Genomic DNA, 20,511 nt, shown 5'->3' on the forward strand with positions numbered 1-20,511 from the left:
CGGGATTCCCAGATGAGGTACCATTTGAGCTCAACACTGAGAAATGAGAAAAATGTAATGGGATATGTAGGGAGAAAATACCACAGGTAGCAAACAACATAGGCAAAGAAAGAGAGTTCTGAAGGTACATGCCATACACACAGAAAAGATGGATGAAGTGACAGTGGGGAGAATCAGAGAACAGGAGGCTAGAAAGGGGATTTATAATTATGTTGTAAAAACTGAACACGAACAGTTGTAAGTTATTGTCTTTAGGCTCCAAACCCACACTGCCCTGCCACAATGGGGCTGGGACTCTGCAAACCACACTTCTCTGCCAACTGTCTCCCTCTTAGGTTATGCCAAAAAGGGGGCACCAGGGGTACACTGCAAGGTTAAAGGAAGAAGACACTTGCTGCTTTGTTTTTTCTTGTGGGTTTTTGGTTCTTAGATCACTCCAGCAACACTTCTTCACCCTGGTAGTGGCATTTCTCTCACATACCAGAAGCTGAATCCAGTTTGTAGTTTCCTAACTCTGAAATCTTAGTCCTTACTTGTTTACCTTTTCAGGTAAATAGTTTATTTTACACCTTGGTAACAATTCCTGATACTAACTTCTGATCAACTATGTGGAGTGGTTTCTATCTCATAACTGAACTCTGACTTACAGAAATCAGTAGAAACTTCTAACCCAAGTAACAACTTATCAGAATCTTTCCTCTAGAAAGAACACTGGTAGTCACAGAGAGATTAGCGTGTGTCCAAGATAGACTACTGAGTTTAAGAATCTCTCTAATGAGATTCAGAAGCAACTGAAATGAAAAGGAAGAAACAATATGTAGAATGATTTTCAACTTTTTTTTTTTTTTGGGTGGGGGATAATTAGGTTTATTTATTTATTTTAATGGAGGTACTGGGGACTGAACTCAGGACCTCATGCATGATAAGCACGCACTCTACAACTGAGCTATACCCTCCCCCACTGTTCAACTGTGTTTTTATGTTATGTCCTAGAGTTTTTATTTTTGTTGCTATAATAAAACATTAACTTTACTATTACATTTACACTTCCTCCTATCTAATACTGAGATTTATATAATTGAGTTTCTTCCCTTTTTACACTTGCTGGTAGAACTTTAGCCTCAAAACTGAAGCTAAATCACAAGTATACCCATCTTTGCAGAAGCAATTTTTTTCCCTCCTCTCCTTGGACCCAAGTATATATTTCAGTTTTTAATCGTACGTGTCTTTTATTGAAAGCCATCTCAAATCCATCCAAGTGATGGATATATAAGTAATTCTTCAAAGTGTTTATTCCTTGGAATGAAACTTTGGGTTATATTGGTAAATAACAATTTCTGCCTTTGAACATGAACAGAGGCAGGAAAATTAACTTGATGTCCCACACTTAAAACCTTGAACAGCAATGAAGGAGATGCTATATACTACTTTAATTAACAATATTGTATGTGGCAAAAACAACTTTAGCTTCAGGTGGTGGAGAGAAAAATCAACGTGTCTAGAAAACTACTGACACATTTCTGTACATCACAGAAGATAACTGAGGCCACTTAGATTAAAATAATCTGCCTTATTCCCTTCCACACCCTGGGTAACATGTTTCTTTGGCTGAGAAGAAGTATCCCTGCTTTCATTCCACTGCTTGGATTAGAGCTGCCAAAAGATACGTACTTCTTCTTTCTTATTGGAGGAAGCAGCACATCAGTTTAGATAAAAATACGTAACCTTTTCTTTAGCTTTTTGCATTTAGTCAAAATCTAGAGATGAAAAAAGAGAGCCGAAAGCAACACTAGTATTTGTACCACAAGCCTCAACCACCAGTTTATCTATTTGGTACCAATATGGCTATATAAAATAAAGAAAAATTACCTGACGGATTAGAAAAATCCAACATGCTGGTGGTAGGCTGCAGGAGATCAGGGCTGCTGGATGACAGTGTTCCAGGGATAGGCATTATAGCCAGACTGTGCCTACAGTGTCTTGTTCCCACAATGCTGTCGTCTTGTGAGTGGCTCAGGCCTCCATCGCTTCAAAAGAATGCCATATATCACTTTAAAGTATTTTAGGGTCCTAAAAGTAAACATTTCTGTTCTCTTTGCACTAAGGCATAAAGACAAATAATTCAAAGTGGTGATTTTAAAATAGTACAGCAATTTAAAAAATAGGACAACAATAATAACGAAAATGGCAAAAAATAAAGTTTTCAACAATTAGACTCAAGATTTTCCTTATATACCTAAGGTTATGTTATTCTATCACAGCTGACCCTTGAACAATGCACGTTTGAATTGTGCAGGTCCACTAATGTGTAGATATTTCTCAATAGTAAATACAATAGCACTGCACAGTCTTGCTTGGATGAATCTGCTGATGTGGAGGAACCACAGACATGGGGGGCTGACTATAAATTTTACAAGGATTAACCCCTGCATTGTTCAAGGGCACACTGTATATCAGAGAGAAGTAATTATATTTCATCTTTAGTTTCTGCTGGTTTTGGTAGAGAAAATGAACCTGAGTGGGAGTCCTTGAGATCTCTCAGGTTCATTGGACACTAACATATATATATATATCCAACAACGCACAGCCACACTACAGCAAGGTTCTTTGTCTTCACAGAAAAGTTTGGCAACCTTCCAGGCAAAGGATGTAGCTGGGTCTGAATTCAAGCCAAAAATACGGCAGGTTGTAGAAAACAATGGGGCAAGGTTTAAGTGACAAAATAAGAGAGATCTTTAAACATACGAATAACCTGGGAAGTACTCAAACCAGCAAATACAGAGAAAAGACAACTGGAAGATGACACAGAGAATAGCAACAAACAATGGCAACATGCGACAAATAAAAAGGAGAAGGAAAAAAAGGATAAGAAATGAAAATAGAAAGAAAAATTTTACAGTCTCTAGTTTATTCTAATGGCACATTATTTCTTATGTGACCTCTCAAGTCTAATTATTTGGCTGTTCCCTAGATGAGAACATCAAAAACAGAGCAGAAAGCAAGTCTTCTAAAGTTAATTCACTTTAAAGGTTTCAAAGACGATTAACACTTTAATGACCATGTTTAAGCAAATACAATTCTCTTCCTTTAAAATATTTAAGAGGTCTTAAATAGGCAGTTCTAAATATCTCTAACAGAAAAAAAAAAAAAAAAGAACAAACAAACAACTCTGTCACTGAAGGTTTAGATACCCCTCAAAGTCCCGTAAAACAGAGGATAAGCAAACTAGTCTTACACAAACATATGGCAGCAGTGAAAACAAGATTTCCATCAGCAACAACAACCAAAATACCACTTATTTCTAAGAGTTGTGATTATGCTAACCAAAACTTTAGGTGAATACTAATTCCTAATTCCCGTTTACATTTTTTCAGTGCATCATTCTACCCAGTATTTGCTATACACACAAATAGGCATCACAGAATACCTACCTATTATCATGGGATGGATTAAGATCTGTCTTAAAAATGAGTGATATGGGAAACTTTCAGAAAACGTTAGGAGTTAAAAATAAGACTTAGGCAGATTAGGAAACTACGCAAGATGGAGTGTAGAGGACTGCTAAATAAACAGCTAAAGAAATGTTAGTAGCCAGACAAGGAAGAGAACCAGGACAAGACAGAGAGAGAAGGGAGGGAGAAGCATGAAGACACGGAATAAAGCAAAAATAAATGTTTTAAGAGCAAGCTAAGTCAGAGAGACCTGAGTTATTAGCTGTGTGACCTCAGGGAAATTTCTGTTTCTGGATCTTGGTTACCTCATCCAAATTTTTGAATAATACTATCTATCCCCCCAGGACTACTGTAAGGATTAAAACAGGTCATGTAGGTGAACATTTTGGCACAGAGGAAAACATAATTGCTATTTTTAAGAAGACAGTGAAGCACTTTTATCAAAATTAAAATAAAACAATATGTATCTAGAATGGCTTTTATGGAACGCATATGGAAAAACAGAGTGGGGCAAGGTGGGTACAATAGGTAAAGGCCCTACAGAAACAAAATGTTTTCCTGGGGAGAGAATTTAATCTAATCTTACAGAGAAGGCAAAGAGAATATTTTATTTGATATGTAATTTTTATTTATGCTAAGTTGGCTCCTTATAATTAGGTGTGTATTCCTAAAAGATCAGAAGTAAATGTTTTACAGTTACATAAGAGAAAAAAAGGAGGGGGGCGGCTTCTACAGATATTTTATTTATAGCTTTGTAAGTATTTTGGCAAAAATACATACTATGTAAAAAATGAAGACTTAAAAAAATACAATTCTTTGATTTTTCAAACACTTGCCAATCTTTGGACACAGTCAGATAACCAAATCCAAGGAAGCACACTTTTAAAACAATTAGCTGGTCCTACTAATTATCAAACTAGATGCAACTTTAACAGTGTTAAAAAGTTACATTTTCCTATTGAAGGAAAGTGGCCATATCAGCTGCAATAAACTGGAACTTACTATAGATACTAAGAAGTGCATGAAATACTAAAAGTCTTTATCTCACGTTATTTAATAATACTTCTGCTTTTTAATAAGCAATAGATATGACACCGTAGAGTTATAATGTAAAGCTGGTTACAAACTCATGGCAATCAAGGTGAGAGCATATATAAATGAAAAATACACTAATGTTATGTACAACCCATGCTATGACATGAATGAAATACTATCTAACTGGCAAAATATTCATGCTTGTTTAGAAGCTGAATTGATAGAGCCTATTTAAGTAATTGTCATTTCTTACCAAAACAGTCTCCTGAGAACGTGATGCAGTAACAGAAACAAGACAGTTTTGAAAACTTCCTCAATAATTCCCAACACTGAATTTACTTAGAATAAAAATATATTTTAGTTTCGTAACATGAAACTAAAAAGGCTGCGTAAATATCAATACACAAGTAAAAATAATCCCAATATTAAATGCAAACAAAGAAAGTATGTTGACAAGAAATGGGGGGAAAATAATTTCTGATAAAGAAACAAGGCAGTCTATTTCAGGGACTATTACAACGAATTACATAAAAATGTTACTTAGGCAATCTATGGTTAAAGAAAGCAAAATAAAAGATGTGACTGAAAAACGGGAGATCAGATTTCCTCAATTGTGAAATATTTTCAGATCAACAAAATCCACATTGCTATGTCTTAATTTATAGATGTTATTAAAAATCAATTAACTTTTTTTCACGTCTAATTTTCAGAAGTATTCTTTCACTTTAAAATTGTCATGGGGGAGGGTGTAGCTCAAGTGGTAGAGGACATGCTTAGCATACACAAGGTCCTGGGTTTAATCCCAAGTACCTCCTCTAAAAATAATAAGTAAACCTAATTACCCCACCCGACCCCGTCACCCCCCAAAAAGTAAATAAAATTAAAATTAATGTCATGGTTAGGAATTTTGTGAAAGCCCTCTTCTTAATCTCAGCTATTTGTTCCTTCTTTATATTAATTTTCTTTGCTCCTCTGACAATGTGGACATTCTTTCTTGCAGTGTTTCTATGACAATTTGTACCCTACTCTTTAAAGGAGTGCTGCAAAAAGCAGAGCTAACAGCCCCTTCCAAAGAGTTCTGACATACAGGAGCTGTTCAGAAACTGTGGAATTAACCATAAACTTTTTTTCTCAATTGAAAAATAAATATTCAAAACAAAAAATTTAAAAAGTACAAAAAGCAAGAAATCAAAAATTTACCTATAAAATCACTTTAGAGAAAAACCACAATCTTTTTTCTTCTAGTCATTTTGCCATAAAGAGTATAATTTATCTAATCCTTTGTAGTTGGGCATTTAGGGTTTTCCAACTTTGTTTTATTATGGATAATATTACTAAGAACATCTATATATAAATCTTCATTTAATTATTATCAAAAATGGAATTATTGAATCAAAGCTATGAACATTTTTAAAGCTCTTACTAAAAAAAAAAAGCCAAAATGTTCTATAGAAATGTTGTATCATTTTACATTCCCATAGCAATCTGAGTTTATTATCTCTCATGTTATCAATTCTGGCCCTGACAATTCTCTTTAACAATCTGTGATGAAACAAACAGTATCACATTTTAAATTGTATATCCTTGATTATTATTGATGCAGAATATCTGATTCATATTCTCTGCTTTTTTTTTCTATTCAACTTCTAGTGACTGGGGTGTGTGGGTGTGTAGCAAAAAGGGTTGTCCAAGTTCATCTGCAATGATTAAGTGTCAAGAAATATGACATATGTTCTCAAAAATGCAAAGTAGCCAGCCTGAAAGGTAAAATGACAAACCAGTTCTCTCTGCAAAACAGCCTCCAGGAGAAAACCTTTATGAATTCTACTAAAATAATCTATTTGGGGGATATTTATATGGTTGAAATTATTAGCATTTTACTTCACTGAAACATGCTTAGAGGGAAAGCTATTTTAATATTAACTCCTGAAGGGCAGCATTTTACTAATTTTTCTATTTGTAGCCAACAGTCTCCTGTTGGCACAAAGGAGAGACTCAACAAATGCTTGTTGACTAATAAATAAAAATAAAATCCTTCTGAGTTTAAGTAAAACAATTTTTACTAGATCTTTCATTTTGAGGGGTCCTAATACAAAGAAAGAATGCTTGAAAATAAATTATTGCTCCTGGCCACCTCAATTTCCATGCCTCCTGCTGTAAGCAGGTAGAATCCAGATGGAATAACCAATTCCCATTTCCTGGAGGAGACACTGGAGATGAGATACTGATTTAGATGCCTGAAACTTGAATATAATTGGGTAAAATGTGACACTAATAAGCTTAAAACAGTGGCAATCATAGTGTTCTCTGGTTTTTGATGACACATGTCACAACTGTGCCACGGTTCAAAATGAGAATCTGTTAAAGAAGACATGTATTCCAGACCAAACCCACCAGGGTTTCTGGAAATGGAACTCAACACAGTCCCTCCTGAGACACTCCCCTTGTGAACTCTTTTCTGCCTTCGGGTCCTCCATTCCTTTCCCTTTTCCTCAGTGCCTTCATGCAGATTTCTGGCTATCCAAAACTGTTTCCAATCTCTTCAGTGTAGAATGGCCCCTCTTACATTCTCCTTATTCAATTCTCATTTGTGAGAACAAGTCTATTCTTACAGTGTTTGCTGTGCTGCTGTCATACTAGAATATGCTCAATATTAAAAGAATTTTACTATTTTAAAATTATGATTTTTTATAGTGCGTAATAAACTGTCTAGAAATGAGTGACATTGAGAACACAGCTCAGGATGTTTCAATCCTCTGTGAGCCCCAAATTAAATGAATAACAAATGTGCTTCCCTAAATTGAAAATAAAAACTCATGAAGAGCATTTTCTGATCAGGAAATCCTTGAGATCTTTAAGTAAAAGATGAGAGCTGATATCTACCTAGTTCCAAGTTGCTTCCCATTAGTCTCCCTGCTGTCACTGCTACATTGTGTTCACCCTTCAACCCCAAATCTCTAACACAACAAAAAGAGAGATCTTCCTAAAAGAACAAATCTTATCACATCATGTGCCTTCTCTGGCTCCCTATTTTGACCAAATCTTCAGCATAAAATTCAAAGCCCTTCATAACCTAGCACTTATTTATCTTGCTTCATCTTTAGGTACATACACAGAAACAGTCTACTCAAACCTACCAAGCTTGTTCCTGCCTCTGTACATATAAAACCTTTATCACCCTGTAATATACCACTTGCCTATTTTCCCTTCTAGATGATCAACTCTTGTAGGGTGAGAAACTTGTACTACTTTCAATATTTCTATTTCTGGACATTCTAATTTATAATAAATGTGTGAAGAATAAAGGGTTTCTGATATGAATTCCTTCAAGGCAGGGACTACAATTTCCTGCTCTATAATTATCACCTGGCACAGTGCCAGGAACTATCAGGAGCCAAAATAAGTATTAAGTTGAATATGCTTTCTTTCTTTCACTGATTCATTGTCTTAACTTATTCAAAAGGTATTGCCTACTATGTTCTAAGTATTGTATTTGATTAGAACTTTTGTGATTACTTTAGGAAGTAGATAATATGAAATATACAGATATAATATACATTAGAGTAATTTCCAATCATGGCACTGGACTTATCAGTATCTTACAGACCTTAATTTAAAATCCTGAGGTTTTTCTCACTTTTGGTAACATCTCATTATGGAAAGAGAAAAAGGTATGATTAAAAAGGTCAGCTTTAGAATTCAGGAGGGAATAAATAGTACAACAAGAGAAAGATGATTTAAAAGACAAAAAGTAGTATTACTGAATGTGTCTCAAGATTTAAGGTGTCCAAATTTGTAGATCAAGAGACTGAAAATGGACCAAAATTATACAAAAACGATTTCTTAAAATGAGCAGTCTTTTCTAAGATTCAAAACAAGGCTAACAAAAGAATACATTATCTAACAATAGTAATTTCATGGAAAAGATACAGAGATATTCAGAATTTATTCTTACTTATTTACGGATTGCTTATAGATTTTGATGCACTGATTGTAAAAAAACAAAACTGACTCAAACCTCCCTTCCCCCTCCCCGCCATAAAAAAAGCTTCACAGTCAACGGGAAAATGCCTACGTAACAGAGACTGTCATTACCTACCTAAATAGTTTTGGAGGCAAGATACTAAATCTTGTTTTATCCAAAATTTTTCTGATTTTATTTCTTCCACCAGAAACAGTATTTGCTTTTACTTTCTTATTTCCTTTCTCCTGTGTTGTCTGTTCAATATCTCCTGGTACATCTTGAATTGAGTGCCGATTACTTTTTTTTTCAGCAATTTTGGGAATATGAGGAATACCAGATTTCTCCTGTTCAGTCCTACTAAGTAACTCTTTGAACACTGTGAAAATAAATAAATAAACTTGTCATTTTTTTCTTCTCATTAGAAAGTTTTTGTATCAACAACAAATTTTAAGGATAACATAGTCACTTTCTATCATTTGGCCTTTCACAGCCTCATTCATTAAACATTAAGGAATTTACACCCATCCTTTATTTATCAGCTACATCCACTTTTCAGTTTTTATACCTGATTGTACTTCTGAGTTGTCCAATAGTGATAAAAGAAAGTCACTGGGGAAAACGGAAATGAAGTGGGCAGACTGCCAGCATGTTTCAAAAGCCCAGGGGTTCCTATTTAGGTAATAAGCAATATAATTGCTAATCAACCCAGATATTACAGAAATAGATATTTAGATTCTATCATTTATATGTTAATCCTTTATCATGATACATATCATTTGAGATGAGATATAAGTATATTAAGTCAGGCCTAGTTTTGTAAAATTTAGCCATCAAAAAATGGGAATGAACTCTGCTGGACCTGCTTTTACCAGAAATAAGTAGTACTAAATTTTGTAATATATGACAATTTCCCCCAAGTGACATCTATGAGACTTAAGTCTCTCAGTAAAGTGAAAGTTGCTAACAAGAATTCACTACAATAAGTAAAAAACCCAATCATCTGTAGATAATCTTCTATCAACCCTAAGTCTGGTGAGTTACACTTCATCCTTAAGGAGGGTACAAGTGCAGTGGAGCACTTGCCTTTCTAGCCATCTCTTTGCCTATATCCAGTTTTTTACCTTGTGAGAGAGGCTATACATCTCTGGGATCAGATGAAAGAAAGACAAATCTGTGTAAAGCTATTTATCTAGAAGCTAGTGGTATCTTACTTTCCAGTTAGGGGAATCTGTGTTACCTGTTTTTTATTAAGTGATGTCATGATAAAGATTTTCTTTTTGGCTATTCTTGTTTTAAACGCGTGTTCTTAAATAAGACAGATCAACTGCTAGAGAAAAAAAAAATACTAAAAAGATAAATGCTAAAGTAGAAGACAGCATTTCTAAAACCTCATGGTACCTGGGAGGGGTCTGAATGAAAGAAAAGTGGTGACTGCATATTCTTGAATACGCAGGTCTGTTCAGCCACGTAAGATGCAGAACTCAGCTTATCAGTAGGAATAGCTATGAGCAGTATTACTCTGTACCTTTATAAAAGAAAAGCTATAAATTGTATAAATGTGCACACTGAAACCTCAACCACAGAGAACTGTGATCTTTTCTGTTGTTTTGGGAATAAATATATAGTTTCCCACAACATCAAAGGACTTAAAAGATTCAAATGGACAAAGCCTTAAGAACTGATGCATAACAACGTAAGTAGCTTGGTATTTAGTTGTAAAACTGGACCATTTTGGAAATTTCAACCAGGCTGATATCACATTACCAAAGTACATTGTAAGCTTATAAAAGGCACATTTTCTGTCTTGAAGATGATAGAAATCTTTAGGAGTCACCTTTCAAAGACATTCTGCTTGATTAAAATACAGTAAATTCTCGGTTTTTAAAAAAATTTCACTTTAAGTCATGTGGTAAAGATAAAAAATATTTACTGATCTATCAACACATCATGCACTATGCTAGATGTCTGCAGATGCTTGCTGTTGTAGAACATACAAAGATACATGATACAGAGAGAAGTTAATGAGAGGAATGAGTTAAGACAGAAAGAAAGGGGAAATCTTCCTTAATTAAGTCACTGAATAAGAAGAAATCAGTAAAGTGAGTTGATTTTAACTAGGCAAAGGGAAGAGAAGGAGGAATGATCCTAGGTAGAGGAAATTTCAATCTTGAAGTCCCTATGGTAGAAGAAAAGTTCAAGAAAATGAAGATGACTGGAGAACAAGGTAGACAAAGGGACTGATAATGCTAAGAGTAAGGTATTTGAAATTTCTATTAAGAGCAAAGGAAATCCTTGAGCAGCAGATATCTGTGGCTGCAATATACATGTAAGGTGACTCCACAGTGTACAAAGTAGTTTATATCTTCACTGGACTTGTGTACGCAATTCTAAGTAAAAATCCATAGGACTCGTGATTTGTAGATAAAGAAATGACTGCTAAATTTTAAAAAGTTAGTTAAGGACAAAAACTAATGGATGGTAAGCAAGTGTAATTACAATACCATTGAACATCAGTGTCAGATATACGAATCAGAAATGAAGATGGCCAAGAATAAAAGAAATGTTTAATAAATTTGACTATATAAAGATTAGAAATTAATAACTCTCTACATATATGCATTTGTGTATGTATATTACACATACAAACTAAAACAAACAAGAGAAAACAAAAGACAAATAACTTGGGGAAAATATATGCAACCTATAAGACAAAAAGATACTGTTCTTTAGACTTTCAAACAAGGCAATAAAAGATGAGTAACTCAATATAACAATGGACAAATGAAAAGACTTCAGGAAAAAGAAATGTTAGCACATTAAAAAGGTGCTCAACCTCCCTCATTACTAAAGAATGTGTATCAAGAACTATAAAGTTGATTATACCCACTGCAGAGGCATTCTTACATGTTGGTGAATGAAGTGTATGTAGATTGGGGTAAACTTTTAGAAAGTAAAACCACAGTAACTGTCAAAGTATTTCCACCTTGAGACTGGTATGGTATGGTTCCAACATGTCTTTCTTTAGTAGTTTAATTTGCAAAACATATGCATGTGTTACTTTTATTAAACAATTAAAATGCTCATAATAAATTATCTGAGTGGGGAGATTTCTTAAAATGTTAGAAAGCTGTGAAAGCCAAGAGGAAAAGACTTCCAGTGAACACACAACACACTTATCTGCTTGGGGTGTAAGGCTAAAGAGCTGAGCTCAAAATTTCTCAAGGGCAGAACTTCTTATAAAAAAGAGACAGAAAGCGACCAGACTCTGAATCAAGAGACTGGAGGTGGGGGTAGGGGTAGGAGGACAAGGCTGAAAAAGCAAAGTGAAATTTCCCACAATCTCTCAGTGCTTAGAGACAAAGTTCCATTAGAGGAAGGGCCTACATCAAGCACATGACAAGTCTTGTTCTCAACTTGAAACCAATGGACACAGTCTAAATAATTCTGCAACGCAGCCTGATCCAGCTCAATTCCCCTTACCCTATGTGATTAAACAGAGGAAATGGCAAATCCTATCTGTGAGAAAGTACTAATTTCACCACTAAAGTTCCTTTATATACAAAGTACAGCATACAATTAAAAATTTTAGGACACACAAATTAAGAAAATATAACTGATAGCCAGAGGAAAAAATAGAATAAGAGATAATCCAACTGTTGGAGTTAAGACAAATATTTTATAATAATCATTATAAATATATTAAAGAACATAGAGGGAAAGAGATAAAATGGATGAAAAGATCAAGAAGTTCAACAGAGAACTGGAGTTTATAAGAGATCCAAGTAGGTATTCTAGAACTGAAAAATACCTAAAATTCAAAGCATGTGTTTATCAGTAGCCTAGACACAGTAGAAAATATAACTGAGACACAGGTTATTAGAAAATATCCAAGCTGAAACAAAAAAGAAAAAGAAAACAAATGGAAAAGACTAAAACAGACTGTAAGAGATACATGGCACACAGATCTCCTAACATATAAATAACTGATTCCCCATATGGAAGGGAGAGAGAGACAGGCAAAGGCATTATCTGTAGTAATAGTGACTATGAAATTCCTAAAATTGATGAGTGACATCAATGTACAAATTCAAATGCTGAGCAAACCCCATACAAAATAAAAACAAAAGTCCTACTTGTATCCTATGGAAAAGGTTGGTTTTTTTGTTTATCCTTCTGTGGGTTGTGGTTTCAGTGTTCAATTTTCAAAGCTTTTGTAATGCCATACAGATCTATCTACTCTGTACCACCTAGTGGTCAGTCTGGGACCTGAGCAGAGGTCTACTTGTGCCAGCTCTCAGGTCTATGGTGTATACTAAATAGGATCAGATTCAGGCACCCACAGGATGGGAATGAGTCCAGGATTTCATAAATAACTTGATGGGGTTGTTTCCTCCATCTCAGTTACCAACCTGGTACTTTCCAGTTCCTTAGGCTCCCTTTTTTGGTCCTCTAGAGGGAAACTATCCACTGTTGTGCCTTACGGGCAAGTAGAAGGACAGAGAGAGTTGAGGGAAAAAGCAATGAAGCTTGCCTTGTCTTTTTGGAGCCACAGCTCCACTAAAGGGGAACATTCCCCTCCCTCAGAATTTTGTCAATGCCACTAGGTTGCTTGGAGGTTGGGCCTGAGAGAATAGAGGAAAAAGAGTGAAAAAACAAACAAAGAAAAGCTGTGGGAATTCCCTAACTCTGTCTGAGCTTTAGGAGTTCTCTTTCCACTCAAGCCAGGCTTCTCCTGGATGTTTCTCAGTCTGCACCATAATACTCACATCGAGATTTCAGCTTGCCTTGAGTTCAGTCCAGGGGATAATGGAGTGAAAAAAATGGTAAACTGACTTCCAGCAGTGGTACTCTGAATTTACCAACTTCTCAAATAGATGGGCCATGATTCTGCCAGGGTTTTATTGTTGAGTTGAGGGGGAGATGAAGGCTGGCATGTGCTCGCTCCATCTTACCCAGAACTGATTTTTATCTTCATGGACATAAGGATATATCAAACAGTTCATTAAAGTCTATTTTTTGATATTCTGGAGCACTGTGGTACTGCTTCTGTTGGCTCTGGCTTATATTGATTTTTAAGAGTGCCTCACAACCTTTCTTTGACTCTGTATTTGAAAAATTATTTTTACCAATGATAGGTTGCTGCTAGCATCCTCTACAGAGGATTTTTACTTTTTTTTGCCAGGCACCCAAGAACCAGGGTGAGGGCCAAAACCTGAGGTTCTTCTGAGCTGCCTAGAGTACAGGTCCACATTCACTTTAGAGTGAGATATTCAAATTCCTAACCCTGAACAATTGTTGTTACGCTAAGTGTTCTGTCCTTTGGTGGGCTCTACACTATAAACCTGCGAGTTTACTCAGCAGCTCCTTCTCTCAGCTCCATTCAATGTGGATAGGAATATAGCCCTGGAAAAAAAGAAATATTCTTTGGGGGCACAGTCTCAGGACTGGGGGTAAGGGATTTGACACATCCAGAGTTGGTGCTTTTAGCAACTGCAGGATTCCCACTCTTTCACCTTTTCCTGGGAGTCTGAGGCTCAGTCTCTCAGTTGTCTTTTCTGTACTAATAAATGTCCCACGGCAGACACAACTTCGGTTTACCTCTTTAAGGTCTGATTTCCCCTCTGTTCAATGGCAGGTAGCTTTTCACTAGTCTAGCTCTTTTAGTTGTTCTGGGTCAATACTGGAAACAGAAAGTTGACAAGTTTTTTACACTAATTTTTTTCAGATTATAGGTAGCCCTTTAAATTAGGAGTCACATCCTTCTTTCATTCTGGGATGGCCTCAGCTATTGTTTCCTAAATAATCTCTTCTTTACATTTTCTTTTAGATCTCCTGGAACAGTGTTCAATTCTATTTTTTGTTGTTGTTCTATAAAGTTGATTTCCTCAACTTTATTAGCTATTCCTTCTATTCAATGTTCTTGTCTTTGCTACTAAAATGTCTTTGCATATTTTATTTTCAGAATTTTCTTTCTCAAAGACTGTTGTTTCTTTTTTTCAAACATCCTGTTTTAAGGAATGAATTTTTAGATTTCTCTGAGCAGAGTTTCAGAAATGGTTTTCTTCTCTTCCTCAAATTAACTATTTTCTCCAGAATCTGTAAGTTCACTTAAAGGTTCTCCATCATGTCCCCTCAGTAACCCTGGTTCTCCTATGCCCAGTGAGCTCTGGCTGTCAGTTTTAATTAATACAAAACGATCAACTATCTAGTATCATCTAAACAAATCTGTTTTCCAGTAATAGCTTTCCTTTTCATAGGTGTTCTGACTCTGAACTCTACGCAAGATGCCCTAACTGCGCAACTGTGCTTCACAGTAATGCCACAGTTACTAGGGCTTTATTCCAGGCACCACATCCAGACTGAAATGTTCCACTTCTACAAATGTTTTACTAATATTCCTTTGAGATACTCTTTAGTATTTTGCATGGGGAGAATGCTGGCTGATGACACTTTGCCTGGAGTAAAAAGAGACGTCTTGAGGGTACAGGCCCATTTCTACAGCAGCGTGTGACTGCTACCCTCTGCAACATGCAATCTAGAGCTCTGCTCGGCAGTTGTTTCTCACCATTCAAAGAGTTCTGAGGTTGCGATTTCTCTGCCTCTTGCCCTTCTGCTCAACTGTTTTTGTCTCAGGGTCCATGTTGTTAATTACTATACTACCTCTGTATTGATACACAACCATATTAGATACCAGCTAGCAACTACCACTGTGCCAGGCACAAAAAGTTTATACATACTGATACTTATATGAAGCCCATGAAATAGAGTTGGAGAAACTGAAGCTTGGAGAGATTAATTTGCTTCAGGTACCAGAGCAGAGCAAGCTCTGCTTTCATATTTTTCAAACTCAGATTCCTTTTAGTTTAACCCAAAAGTTGATGTTTCTAGATACTAGTCCAAAGTCTAAGAAGGAGGGAGGGTATAGCTCAGTGGTACAGTGTGTACTTAACAGGCACAAGGTCCTGGGTTCAATCCCCACTACCTCCATTAAAAAAATAAACATAATTACCCGCCCCCCCTCCAAAACACAAAAACAAAACCCCAAAATCTAAGAAATCAAAAAAATTGTGAAGGTTTACTTACTTATTCTATGCTAATTTTATATAATAACAGAAAACTGCCAAGAGACAGTTGTATGCCAGATTTAGCATGACTTAATTCGGTAAAAGAGACTCAAATGAAAAGAGGAAAAATACCTAGTGTTTCACTTTTCATTATGACTAAGTGCAGTTACGGAGGGAGGAGCCAAACTGGGGAGAAACACACACACTTCCTTTTCCAAGGGAGTTTTAAAATTCAACTATTATTTCTCAAGCTGCAACCTAAATGATGCAGAGAATTTTTTTCCTTCCTATTTCGTAAGGACTCTGAAGTTTTCAACTGTTACACTGTTTTTACTGTTGCCTTCTCAACTTCAGAGAAAATCCTATAGCATCTAATAACACCAAATCACAGTAAGTCTTCCCTAAAAGTTTAAAAAACAAATTAGTAGATTAAGTTAAAAGTACAAGGTCAGTCCTTGCTTCATTCAAATATTAACATGATCAATACACACTTTAGGCACAGTAATCAACATTTTACATAGAAAGGTAGAGTATACTGTTATTAAAAATCAGTAAAATTCACTGATTAATTTAATGTTCTACTCAATTTATTTCCGTAACACAGCTAATCTGGCATTCATATTATTATTTCAGAAAGCTAGCTAAAACAACAGATGTAGACTGATATGCACATTAACAAGGGGGAAAAAAGCCTGATTATGACTTCTAAGTTTCATTCACTATCTCCGAAGTACAGTACATAATAGATATTCAGCAAACAGTTCATAAATGACTAACTGAATGTAGTTGTACAGCTATTTTAAACCTTATTATGATATCAAAATAATTAAATACAAGTAAAAAATATTCTAGAATACATAATATATCTCAACACTAAATATTCCTAAAATGCTCAAATAGGTTAGACAGAAACATGTTTTCAGCATTTAACTATGCTCCTTTTCATTGTATGACTTTCTTCTTAAAAAAAAAAAAAAAAAGCTAACATTTTTTTTTAAACAACAAAACTCACCAAAAATGTTGGTCTTTACAGTAAGTGCAAGATGAGTATTATTCCTCAAAATTTCAAGGGCCTTCACAAATGTTATATTCTCAAAGTTTTGTCCATTTACTTCCATTATCTTGAGAAAAGTATTTGAAAAATACAAATTAAGACAGAAACAGTATTAGTTACTCCTGCAACCTTAGATTTAATGTTGAAAAAATAAAACTCAAGTAAAATGCACCCATAATGTGAACAATTGTTGCCTCTCTGAGAAATGGGACTACAGTTCAATTTCTTTCTTTATATTGTTATATTTTCCCAAATCTCTACTAATAAACATTTTTTTAAAGTTCATTCCCTCTGGGATCATGTAGAAAAAAATTTTTTAACATAATATTTTATATATGAAAGAAAAATTTTAATCATGTCATATCAGCTCATAAAAATTGCCTGTGTACATACATAACAAATTTTAGTGAAGTATTCTAAATGCAAATTTGCTGCACTTAAAAGAAAGGCAAATTCATTTAAAACTTGTACTCTTAATACATCTAATACTGTTTCCTGCTACTGACTGAATCAAGCAGTCAAAAATCAACAAGCACAGTTGTGATGGGGTCTTTTTCCATTTGACACTGCTGATCCTTCACATCAGGGCTTCCCAAACTTGGCTGTACCTTAGAATCCCAAAGGAATAAGTACTAATTCCAAGGAAAAAGGACAAAGAGATAATGAGAAAAAAAAAAAAGCACCGAAAACAGATCTCAAGGATTGACACAAAGATTTCAAAAGGATTAAAAAAAAAAGTTAGAAACAAGGTATTAGGAAAAGAAAACAACAACAAAAAATCACAGAAGCAAAATTCCCAGCAATCATAAAATTCTTTAGTCTACATACTGAAATGGATTATCTAGTATCATGCAAAGAAAAAAAAAAGAGATCAAATTTTTTAAATATATCCTAATGAAAATTTTGAATTCCAAGGACACAGAATAAAAAATCTATAAGCATCACTGCAGAGGTTGGTGGGGAGAACCAAAAGGATTTAGAAAAGAAAAATAAAGGTTGATTTGGACTTGGTGCAATACTAAGATGATGTGATACTGTTCTGTAACTTCGAATGTTCACAGGGAAAAATAACTGCAGTCAAAGATTTTTATGCTCCACCAAGCAAAAGCATCATCACACTCGTAAAGACACATAGAACTATAGCATTCATTTGCTCTTCTTGAAAAAAATACTAAAAGAGGTACGAGGTGTACTAAGAGGCAATTGTGAGATGAATCAAAATAATGGTGACATGGTATAGATGAAGCAGAGGTGACCAGTGAAACCAGTAAGGCAGGTGTAAATGTCTAAATGATTGCTTGTGTTAAGTCTATGAAACTTAATGAAAACTTCTAAGTATTCTTAAAAGAGAAGATCCACAATGTGAAAAAATGACTTATAATCTAGATCTAAAATGTCAGATAATTAAGAGAACTGAGGGAAGAAGTAAAAACATGATACATTTCTATCTTCTCAAGAATGAAACCATTGGATTTCACTGTTGTTTTTTTCCCTGTGAAGAATGAGATTCTTGAACATGTTTACAAGAAAATACTAGAACAATTAATATAATGACTCCAAGTTCCTAGTTACTAGAGTACTACTTAATAAGTAGTCTGGAGTAATGCCCAGAAATCTTTAATTTAAAAAGCTCCCTTAAGGGAAGGATATCATTAAAACTCTATATGAGTTTTTTTTCTTCATTACATAATTTATTTTAAAATTTTAAAATATTTTATTATGATGTAAGTTCAGCTAATTATGTCAGTCTCCTAACCCCTTGCATGACTGGTATTTGGGCTGGATAACTCTGTTGTGTCGCTGCCTTGCTGTGGGTGTTGCAGGCTACTCAGCAGTATCCCTGGCCCCTGGCCTCTACTACTAGATGCCAGTAGTAATTCCCAAGTTATGAAAATCTAAAATAACTCCAGACATTGCCAAAAGTCTCTTGGGTGACAAAATCATGGTTGGCTGAGAATCGCTATTCCGAAGTATACAACTTTTCATAATGTGAATGCCCTCATAATTTAAAAAAAAGATAGTACAGTCTGGCTAAATGCAAAATAAAGTCACGTTCTAAATGAATGAATGAAACAAAAAAATTTTAATGGAAAAAGTAAACTTCCCAAGTGATTCAGCTAGGTTTGAGAAACCACTCTTCAGTGTGCATCAGAATCATCTAGAGAGCTTTTTTCAAAATACAGATTCCCAGACCTCATCTCTGGAGAATGTGATTAATACGATCAATAAGAGGAATCATGTTAAGGTGGGCCTACGAATTGTATTTTTAGTAACAAGGTTCTCAGGTAATCACATTTTGAAATAGATTGTTCTATGGTTACCTCATGCCTGTGTGGAAAGAACAAATCCCTATCAACTTCCTCCCAGTGTCTCCTTCCTTTTCCTAGTCCTTTACCTGGCTAACTCTGCTGATGCTATTAGTTCTGTTACCATATAAACTTTATTTAGACAGAAACCATCATTTATGATGGTAATCTTTGGCCATTCATATTTTAGAGTGCTATGGGTAGAAGTGCTCGCTCCTTCCAAACATGCAACGGGTGCTAACTCACATACTGGTATTTCTGGAATACTGTGAAGTTGCCAGCTGATACAGATTCCTATCCTAGGAGGATGCGCAGGACGATTCAGGTTGATGGTGACCAGACTACCATGCTGTTTCTGGATATACTATATCAAATTTTCCATTAAAAGTAACGGATATATGACAAATATATTTTTAAAATAAACCATTTAAAAATACCACCTCTAAAAAGAGGCTGCAATTTTTTTTTTCCTTAAATTGATCATGTTTACTTGAAGAAATATCAGATGAGAAAAAAAGTAGCAGACATATTACTTATACGAAGGTTTTAATTAAAGTGGTTGGGTATTTACTTACCTGATCACCACGTTTCAGTCCCACATCAGCAGCTTTGCTACTTGGTTCCACACATTCAACAAAAATACCAAATCCCTTCTCGCTCCCTCCATTAAGGCTGAAATGCAGAGGGGACTCTCGGGAAGCCTTCTGCAGCACAACCTGTCTCCACTTAGCCTTTGCAGCACAGGCAATATTCAATAACCGGAGATGACCATTCATTTTCTAGAAAGCGGAAAAGGGAAAGATGTATATAAATGTATAGATCTACTCCTAAAAGCTTTAAAAATTCACCTAAAATTATTAGAATTAGAACTGTATTTGAAGCAGAGTAAAGAACACGTAAGCAGGGATAAATAAAACTGAAGGAGGGAAACCTTCCATCCTAGAGCGCACTCAAGAGTAGGATCTCTTAATATGATTTTTTTTAAACTTCTAGATAATCACAGGTTAGAAAAAATTTCGAAGTGATGTCTCATTTAGAGAGGAAAAACAAAAAAAAAATCTTCATTTTCAGAGCCTTCCTGTAAAATACTCTACTGTTATCTTGCTTATTTTCTGGCTGTGATATACAACCAGAACTTTCTAAAACCTTTATTTAAAACCTTAAAGGGTTTGAATCACCTTTCCAAATACTCTCTAATATTCAAGTCTCCATCTCTCCCAGAAATATTATTTCTATACTATTTTATATCTTCCTTATAACTCAATAACTTTCAAACTTTCATATTCTAAACCAGTTAAATATTCAACTATTCTCAATCTGTGTAATAAGTGTAAATCTCATGTGCATAACAAGCAGCCAGCATTTTTTCAGGGCAAGAAACATGTCTTACGCCTGTTCCAATCCTACATAACCAGCTTGGAGTATAAAGTAGAATTCAATAAATACTTGATGACTGACTTGATTACTGGGGAAAAAAAAATCCCTTAATCGTAAAGCAGTTTCTATTTTCCATAAGCTCCTTGAATATTCACACAGCCAGCACTGGAAGATCCAAATGATGTTGGTGAGCCTCTACAGCCTCCTCATCAAGTTCCCTGTCCATTCCCCCCGATTTGTATAAAGCAGATGTGCTGCT

The 20,511-nt window shown here is 35.1% G+C and overlaps 1 protein-coding gene across 6 annotated transcripts in view; it reads right to left on the reverse strand.

Annotated features, from left to right (window-relative positions):
* The window catches only part of RAPGEF6 (Rap guanine nucleotide exchange factor 6), a 197,864-nt gene that overhangs the window by 59,404 nt on the left and 117,949 nt on the right, over positions 1 to 20,511 (reverse strand). For all 6 annotated transcript variants that reach the window (XR_001365932.2, XM_032476649.1, XM_006184094.3 and 3 more), the window contains 4 exons: positions 19,451 to 19,654; positions 16,528 to 16,636; positions 8,587 to 8,827; positions 1,870 to 2,027 (listed from right to left, as the gene is read on the reverse strand). Coding sequence is in view for 5 of the 6 variants with exons in the window: in XM_032476649.1 (XP_032332540.1) it covers positions 1,870 to 2,027; positions 8,587 to 8,827; positions 16,528 to 16,636; positions 19,451 to 19,654 (712 nt within the window). In the remaining variant the exon portion in view is untranslated. The remainder of the gene's footprint in view (positions 1 to 1,869; positions 2,028 to 8,586; positions 8,828 to 16,527; positions 16,637 to 19,450; positions 19,655 to 20,511) is intronic.

The sequence above is a fragment of the Camelus ferus genome, chromosome 3 (genome assembly GCF_009834535.1).
Source record: "Camelus ferus isolate YT-003-E chromosome 3, BCGSAC_Cfer_1.0, whole genome shotgun sequence".
Taxonomy (NCBI): Eukaryota; Metazoa; Chordata; class Mammalia; order Artiodactyla; family Camelidae; genus Camelus; species Camelus ferus.